At 57.8% G+C, this 8775-nt stretch overlaps 1 protein-coding gene across 1 annotated transcript; it reads left to right on the forward strand.

Annotated features, from left to right (window-relative positions):
- Positions 1 to 1547: 1547 nt before the first annotated feature.
- PLA2G2F (phospholipase A2 group IIF) lies at positions 1548 to 8549 on the forward strand. Its single transcript, XM_007083828.3, has 5 exons — positions 1548 to 1663; positions 2296 to 2348; positions 4948 to 5092; positions 6002 to 6111; positions 8163 to 8549. The coding sequence occupies exons 1-5, from the start codon at positions 1548 to 1550 to the stop codon at positions 8387 to 8389; spliced, it is 651 nt and encodes a 216-aa protein (XP_007083890.2). The 3' UTR covers positions 8390 to 8549.
- Positions 8550 to 8775: the final 226 nt, after the last annotated feature.

Consider the following 8775-nt stretch of genomic DNA (forward strand, 5'->3'; position numbering starts at 1 on the left):
TGTTTCTCCTCAGGGCTAGAGAACAGGCTTCTGCTCTGCAGCAGTCAGATCTTTAACTGGGCACTTGCCACGGGCCCAGATGACTCAACAGGGTCATCTGTTAGCAAGATCCTTGCTCCGTGAAGCCTGGTTGTATCCATTCTACAGCTGAGAACTCTGAGGCCAGGCGAGGGCTCTCTCCAGCCGGGATCTCAGAGCCAAGAAGCAGGGGTGCTGGGGTGGGACCCCCTATTGGTACAACTGCCCAAACCTCCAGGGGCTCAGGGGCCTCAGCCCCTATCCGCTTCTCTCCTGTCCATCTCCACCCCCCTCCAATGCCACCCCCACAAGAGGAACATGGCAGCGACTCGCAGGCCACCAGACTTTCAACCAGAGACGGCTACGCGCCCCAAGGTTACGTCTAGAAATGTCTGGAGACATTTCTGGTTGTTCCACCTTGGCAAGGTTAGGGGAGAGGAGTGTGGGGAGGGGACCCCGACCCCCGCCACAGAGAGGTGCCGGGCTGCACGCCACAGTGGCGCTGTGGCAGAGAGGTCCTGCTCCCGGGTCAGATGAGCTCGCCCTTTCAGATGTGAGCTGGGCGCCTCCTCCAGTCTTAGCCAGGTGTGGACACTGACGTGCTTGCAGATGTGGGTAGAGAGTTCTCTGCAGACTCTGGACAATGGTCCTTCCAGCTCTGGGAGGCCCTGGGCATATCCACACAGAGAGCTCCCGACAAAGACTTTCTCTTTGACCAAACCCTGCTCGGGCTTCACTTGAGCTCTTTTTCAAGAGGCGTGGGCTTTCGGACTCCTCGTCTATCTCTTCGCTGTCCTGTTCTCTGCAAGAACCTTGCTGAGCCAGCTCAGCCAGGAACCGTCACCCTCCATGTGTGATCGCCCCTGATGTCTGATGGGGTTCCTCTGCCCCTGCCACCCCCCTCCCCCGTGATGTCTGGCCTGCCTTCTGCCAGAGTCCTGCTAGGTGGCTTTAGCCAGAATCCTCTTACCACAGCCCCCACATAGTAATTTTCCATCTGTGGACCCCCGTCCTGCTCCTTGGCTACAAACTCCCCTTTCCTTTGTTGTGTCTGGCGTTGAGCACAGCCTCTGTCCCCCACTGCGAAACTCCACTGTAGAGGTCCCACGCCTCTCCGATGCCCCCTTGAGTCAAGCCCACAGCGTTGTTCAGTTACAAACGTGACTGAATAATGTTTTGTTTCACATCCTTTTGGGTGGGAACAGAGAGAGACCTTTGGGCGAACTTCCTTTCAGATGTACAGGGAAGGGCCAGCTCTTGGTCAGGTGTGGAAACCCCCACCTGCAGATGCGCCCGAGGGCGGGGCCTGGACGGGGCGGCTGTGGGCAGGGCGGTAGCTGTGGGAGGGAGGGGGTGGAGCCTCCTTTTTCTAGGGCGTGTGTCACCTGCCTCCCGCCCAGGGGCATTGCCCTGGCGCTACCCTGCCCGAGTGCGTGTGGCAGTGTGACACTGGGGCCTGCTCCCCGGAGCCTTCAGAGCGATCACGGACCTTACGAGCCCTATGTTGCTGGACCCCCAGAACACAGAACATGGCGGATGGGGCACAGGCCAACCCCAAAGTGTTGAGGAAGAAGGTGCTGGTTAGGCACCCCTCCAGGTGGAGGGGCCCAAGTCTCAGGGCCTCTTTTCCTTGGAGAACCTCGAGGTATGTGCCTGCTACCCTGGGATAGAATCCTCCACAGAGAGGAGCAGGGATGGGCTGGGGGAACTGGCTCCTAGAATCCGTGTCTCCAGAAAAAAAGAGCTCTAAGTCTCTGAGTGAAGGCTGAGATATGTCAGTACATTTTCAGCACCAGAAGACTTTAGAGATCACCCAGTCAATCCTCATGAGGTACTTGAGGCCCAGAGAGGCTATGGGATCTACCTGAGGTCACACGGCATTTTGGCAGAAGAGCCGGGACTAGAACCTGGGGACCCAGGTCTCTTGGCTCCAAGTGCAAGACCCAGCCACCGGGTTGGGTCATGTGACTTCCTGGAGTGCCTATGGAAGGGGGGTTCGTTCTGATCTGTGACAGTGGCCCGACCCCATGAGGCGGTGAGCTTCCTGTCTCAGAAGCCTGCTCGGGGTAAAAGGGGGAAGGAGGCTCCCGGTGCCTCCTGGCTCTGCCATCCAGGGGACGGTCCGTTCAGGGGGTGGGGGGCAGGCGGGAGGAGCTCATCCCAGACCTGCGGCAGCAGGAGCGGGGGCCCGGGGGGATGACATTGTCGGGGCCTCAGAAGGGAGCTGTGGGAGCCTGGAAGGGACGGGCTCAGGGCTTGGATGTTCTCCTCTCTCAGGTCCAGCTTGGGTATGAAGAAATTCTTCACCATGGTCGTCCTGGCTGGCAGCGGTGAGTAAAGGCTCTGGGGAGACTCCTCTCTCTCCCCCCTCCCCCACTTGCTCCTGTGACCTTGGGCACCTAGGTTCTCCATCCACTGACTGGCTCTCTCTGGGCCCCTGCTTCCCAGCTCGGGCCCCTGTCAGGCCCTCACTGACCTGGGGCTGTTTGCCGACTATAAACACACCAAGGGCCGTGGGCATTTACGAGCCTCCCAGGCGGCAGGGCCCCGGGCTGAGCAAGCATCGTAAAATGGTAGTGTTTGCTGGGCGTCTGGCCGCCCCCGGGAAAACCTGGGTGTTTGTGTAAATAAGAGTATTTGTGTACATGTGTACCTAAGACAAGAGCTAATGGGTTTGGGTGTGGATATACACATGTATCTGTGTGTGGGGGGGGTTGTGTCTCAGCACAGTGATGTCTGTGTGTCCTCCACACGTCAAAAAATGTGTAAGTGTGTACTAACTGCAGGTGCACGTGCGTGTGTGTGTGTGTGTGTGTGTGTACCAGGGCCGTCTGTGTGAGTGTGCAAGAAGTTGGCAAGGAAGGTCTGGGGGCTCCTTTCCCAGGGCTGGTGCTCCCGGGGAACACCGGTCGGGGACAGCTGAGGCTCCTGACACAGATGTGACCCCATCACACATCCAGGTGTTCTGGCGGCAGGTGCCTCCGGGAGGTGGAAGCTGGGCTAGAGGTGTCACTGACTCTTCATCCGGCCCGTTGCATATCACCGGAGTGCAGCCTGCTCTGGGGCAAAGAAAGAACCGCTGGGCACAAAATAAGGGTTAAACGTGGCCAGAGGTGACAACGGTTGGCTGACCTGACCGCTGAAGCGAGTGTTGAGACAGCAAGCTTCTGAGTTCCGCCCGAACTGCTGGCCGCTAAGGCGTCTGCCGGACTCGCTTTCTTCTGCTTGGAGTGCGAGTGTGGACGTGGCCTCGGCTCCCTGGGTTCCCCGTGGGCGCTGCACGCGTGAGTGTGGTTCCACTGGCGGGTGTGTGGTGTGCGGGCGTGCGAGGCCTCTGTGGGCGAGTGTGTGTCCCCGTGTGTGAGTGTGGAGGGCTCGCGTGGTAACATCCCACCCTGCGTGCAGCTGCTGGTCAGAGGGCCCTGGTGGGGGAAGCTGTCCCCCGGGGGAAACACCTGCAGAGCTGGGCTGCGGGAGTCCAGAGCTCACAGAGGGTGCTCCCTCCTCACAGCCTCTGCTCGCAGTGCCCAGCAGGAGAGCAGCGTCGTCCCCGTCCCCGTCCCCGTCCCCGTCCCCGGTTTGACAGTTGAGGTCAAGGAGCTTATGCAACCTGCCCGCGTGGTCATCGCAGGCCTCGTGGAGAGACCTGTTTGCGGACCCAGGGCTGTCTGCGTTTGACTCCCAAGGTCTGATTCCAGATCTGACTCCCAAGCTGCTTGACATTTCCCTCTGGCCGCAGGACCCAGCACAGAGGGGGGGGAAGGGTCGGGGGACACACCTAAGGTCCCCTTTGTCCTACTCCCACCGACGGCCCTCACGTCCCTTGTGCAGCTCAGGGATGGGCTTGGGTCCACTGGACACAGGGTCCTCCCTCTCCCTGCCTCAGACCCCACCTGAGACATGTGCCTCTCTCTCCATCATCCTCTTAGAGTCGCCTGTCATTTGTCCCACCTCCTTCCCTGTTGCCTCTCTCATTTGCTCCTTATTTTCTGTAATGATGAAAGTCACAAAGCCAATAAACGGGAAGGCTCAGGTGGAGCGGGATTCCCAAGGCCCATTAAGTGGGGCTAGAGCGGCTCTCCCGTGTGCGGGTTGGCCTCACCCAGTACGGACTGGAGCCCCAGGCTCCGGAGTGACTCAGCCGGGAGCCAGGAGCAGATGTAGAGTCAGCACAGGCCGGGGTGAAGAGGCAGGGAGGAGGGGAGAGGAGGGTATGTCGCTGGGGCAGACCCACCTGGCAGGTGCGCAGAGGCTGCTGATTTTGCTGGTGTGGGAAGGGGGTCATTGACCTATTGCTTCCGGTGAGACATGGCCAAAGGGAAAGGGTGTGTGTGTGTGTGTGTGTGTGTGTGTCTGTCTGTCTTCGCCGAATGACCAGACCACCGCATTGTCTCTGGATTCATCGTGAGATGCCCGAGCCCCAGGACCGTGCTGGGGACACTGAGTTCCTACTGGGGGCAGAGGAGCCAGACCAAGCCCAGGACCCAGAATCAAACCCCTGTGTTCACAAGAGCACGTGGCATTTGTGAAGCCCCTTATGGTGGACCGGTCACTTGGGACCTCACTGCCTGGGTGCAAATTCCACCCCTACCACTTTTTTGATGATGTTCTTGGGGAAGTTACTTGGGTAAGCTCTGGGATTCAGTCTTCTCATCTGTAAAGTGGGGGCAACAACAGCACTCCATGAGTTAATGCCTGGAAGGGGCTCAGGACAGCACCTGGCACAGAGAAGCCCTCAGTAAATACTAATAGCTATTTCCTTCTAAGGGCCGTCAGACATCATGGCTTTTTATACATTGCTTCCTTCCTCCCTCTCTGCCCACCCTCTCTCTTCCTTTCCCTGGCCTTGGGGTGTGGGGGGGACAGTCAGACAGGAGGGGGCCCCCCACCAGGTAGGGAGCTCACAGCACCCCCTTGGTTCTCTTGCAGTCCTGCCCACGGCCCGCAGCAGCCTGCTTAACCTGAAGTCCATGGTGGAAACCATCACGGGGAGGAGTGCCATCTTGTCCTTCGTGGGCTACGGCTGCTACTGTGGACTAGGAGGGCACGGGCTGCCCATGGATGAGGTGGACTGGTAGGTTCCGGAGTGCCTGGGCCACTGTCAGGCCTGGGAGGGGGGCAGTGAGGGTCAGACTGGTCTCCATTTCTGAGACATGGGAGAGGGTCCTTTCCCCAAAGGATGAGGCTGGTTCAATGAGTTTGTGACCAAGAGCCTGACCTTGACCCATATCCTCCTCTACTGTCTTGGGTGGTTTCTACTGTGCATCTCCAAGTCTTGGGCTTGGAGGTGTTTGAACTCCCAGTCTCGCCAGGAAGGAAACTTTGACCTGCCCCCACACACGTGAGAGCAACAGACGCACAGCTCATGCTCAACACAAGCAAGGGCTGTGACCCCTCTCACTCCCATCACCCTAGAGGCCCTGATGGAGGGCTGCGTTTCTTCCATCAGACTGAAGACTGAAGCCATGGCTTAACTTTCTGCTCCTATCTCCCCCAAAGCAGCCAGCGTTAAGTCTGGTAACCCGGGGGGCTTAATAAATGCATGTTAACTAATTGCCTTCCTCCACCAGAGGGGATGGGGATGGCCACACTACACTTGCTTCCTGTCTCCCACCACCAATGCCCACTCAACCCTCCAGACTTTTGTCTCTCCCTGGCCATCGTGCCCAGCCGGGCATGGCCTCCTCATAGACTCAGGCTCCTTTGACACCAACTTAGTCCTAACCCTCCTTCCCATCCTGACCACATCATCGGACAGCCTGACGCCTCCCGCCTCCCGCCTCCTGCCTCTTGCGGCCAGGGCTCCAAGGGGGAAAGCTGGGCTCTGCCTGGCTATGTGACCTCAGACGAGTAACTGCCCCTCTCTGGGCCTCAGTCTGAAGGTCTGATCCACGAGGAACCGAAACAGACGACTGGGGTCTCTGCCGGTGGGAGATGGGCCAAGCTTGGCTATGTGGGCCTGCTGTCCTCTACCTGCCCCTAGGTGCTGCCACGCCCATGACTGCTGCTACCAGAAGCTCTTCGACCTGGGCTGCCACCCCTATGTGGACCACTATGAATACACCATCGAGAACAATACTTCCATCATCTGCAGTGAGTCCCTCCCCTGCCGTTCCTCCCTCCCCCACCCAGGAGAAGGGCTTAGACTGCCAGTGCCCCCAGGCTGCTCGGGGGGCCCGTGCACGGGGTTGCCAGGTAAAATACAGGATGCCCACTTACGTTTGCATTTCAGGTAAACGAAACATGTTTTCACATAAGTATATCCTAAATATTGCACGAGACATACTCATACTAAAAATTAAATGCTAGCATAAAAACAATGACTATTGGCATGAAAATAAGAATTAGCATAAGTATATCCCATGTAGTACTGGGACATACTTATACTAGAATATTTACTGTTTGAAACTCAAATTAGCCAGGCCTCTTGTTTTTGTTTGTTTGTTTGTTAACTCTGAGAACCCTAGCCGTGGCCCTAGCACGTCTCTCTGATGTGCTCTGATCCCCCCAAGCCCGAATCAGCAGGCTGCTGCCTTAGTTCTTGATTCTTAAGCTTCGGAGAGCTTAGGGAGTGGTTCCGATTCAGTGGGCCTGGGTGAAGGCCCAGGAATCTGTTTTTAACCAGATCATCAGATGATGGGAAGACTTGGTGACACATGGGTCTGGGTTTAAACCTGGATTCTGCCAGCATCTCCTGCGGTGTAACCCTATATAGGGTGCTTCCCTACCTGGCCTCAGTCTCCCTGTGGATATATGGAAGGGTTTGGATCAGAGCAGACATGTTCCCTTCTAGTTCTGTCCTTGGGACCCTACCAGAAGGTGTCCTCATCCCAAGACCCTCAGTGTTTCTAGGAATTCAAGCTATGGGAACCAGGCCCGGTGGGGTTACCATGGACGCTCTGGGCCATTCCTCAACTGAGAGGTGCGGATCCACGTTAATGGCCCAGGTGTCCCCGTGTGCCTCCTCTTAGGTGGCGGGTGTCCCCTGGCCCAGTCCCACGGGCAGCCCCTGGCTCCCTTTGTTTCCTTGTCTTCACCAGGTTCTGTTCACTACCCCTCACTAAAAGCAAGCAAGCCCAGCTTTGCAAAAAAAGAAAAAAAAAGTCCCAAGTCTTCTGTTCTCTGGGGAAGAGTCCTGGTGGTGAACTGGGTGCATCTGGGGCCCCCTGGGAACCCAGGGCACTGTGGTCCTCATATTCTACTGTTCAAACGTGGGGTGGAGGGGCTGGCTTGGGAGAGGAGGTGTCCCCTCATTAATGCATTTCGAGGATCCTCAAAGGGCAGTGAGCGAACCCAAGTGGGGGTTTTCACATTGGGTTCTGGGGGTTCCTGGACTCAGGTGATGGGTGGGGGTGTTCCTGAGTGGTCCAGCTGGTCCCATTAACCCATTTCACAGCTTAAGTGGCTTCTCTTTTGGCCACTTGATATGTTGGCCTTCTGCAAAGAGTTTCATTTGAGAGAAAGTATTCTGCTGATAGAAAGTTTGAAAAGTCTGCCAACCACCGAGCTAGTGAGCGGTTCTCAGAGGGTGTTCCCCGAATCTGCAGTATCGGCATCCCCTAGGAATTTACTAGCAATGCAGATTAGCAGGCCCCACCCAGACCTACTGAATCTGAAGCTGTGGTCCTGGGGCCCAGCCGTCTTTGTCTCAGCAAGCCACCCAGTGGCTCCTAATGAGGCCCCTAAGGTTGACAGCTATCAGGGTAGACGATTTTGGGCGGCTTCAGCACTCGCTCATGGGAAAGGCCCTGAGCTAAGCTCTTAGGAGTCCTTCCTCAGTGGCTCCTCACCACGAGCTCCCTCCAGGGTGGGTGTCCCGCGATTCTGTGATGGAAGGGGGAGGCCTAGGGTGGGGAGTCCCCGACACCCGAGTGTCTATCTCGGGTCCACCTTGGGTTTGCTGTGTGACCTAGGTAAACTCGTCCCCGGGGCCTCCGTTTCCCCAACTATAAGACGACAGGTTGGACTTCCGGGGTCTTCTGATGGAAACATGCTCCAGAGCCACCCGGATGACGGATCATGCCAACTGCAGGGCCCGGCCGAGAGCTTCTGAGCCTGCAGGCCTGGGGCGAACTGCCAGCACATTAGTGCTGCCCACCAGGGGACCATATTCCGAGACCCACCAGAACCTCTCCCCCGCGTAGGTGAGCTCAACGAGACCGAGTGTGACAAGCAGACCTGTGAGTGTGACAAGAACGTGGTTCTGTGCCTCCGGAACCAGACGTACAATGAGAAGCATCGCAACTACCTCAACATCTACTGTCAGGGCCCCACGCCCAACTGCAGCATCTACGAGCCGCCCCTGGAGGAGGCGGCCTACAGGCACATCCCCCCACTGCCCCTGCACCTCCCTAGTGCCCCCTGGGGCTGACGGGCAAGAGGGATGGAGGTTCTGGCTCTGGGGACCAGACAGGCAGACCAGGTGGAGATGGGGGAAGACTGAGAGCCCAGGGCTTTCTGGCTGCTTCCTCCCTGGAACTCTCCAGGGGACCGGCCCCAGAGGACTCAGGGAGGCCTGGGTCCTGACTGTGGCTCCCAGGCCCCTCCAGCCCAGCACTGGGCGTGGCCATGTCCTACCGCTGATCCCAGACTTGGCAGGAAACATGTAGCCTGTTGGGGTCTCTCTTGAGTGTGGAGGGCAAGGCCTGAGGAAAAGAGGTGGCTCCTCTGAGTGGTCTCTGCCACGGGCCCCAGCCTGACTTCCTCGGCTTGACCGTCAAGGTTAGAGACCAAGATCCTGAGCTGCCAGTACAGCCC

The sequence above is a fragment of the Panthera tigris genome, chromosome C1 (assembly GCF_018350195.1).
Source record: "Panthera tigris isolate Pti1 chromosome C1, P.tigris_Pti1_mat1.1, whole genome shotgun sequence".
Classification (NCBI taxonomy): domain Eukaryota; kingdom Metazoa; phylum Chordata; class Mammalia; order Carnivora; family Felidae; genus Panthera; species Panthera tigris.

Coding starts and splice junctions, on each gene's coding strand:
- PLA2G2F (XM_007083828.3), top strand. CDS start 1,548: ATGGCGGATGGGGCACAGGCCAACCCCAAAGTGTTGAGGAAGAAGGTG. Junction 1,664..2,295: donor TTTCCTTGGAGAACCTCGAG/GTATGTGCCTGC, acceptor CTCCTCTCTCAG/GTCCAGCTTGGGTATGAAGA. Junction 6,112..8,162: donor CAATACTTCCATCATCTGCA/GTGAGTCCCTCC, acceptor TCCCCCGCGTAG/GTGAGCTCAACGAGACCGAG.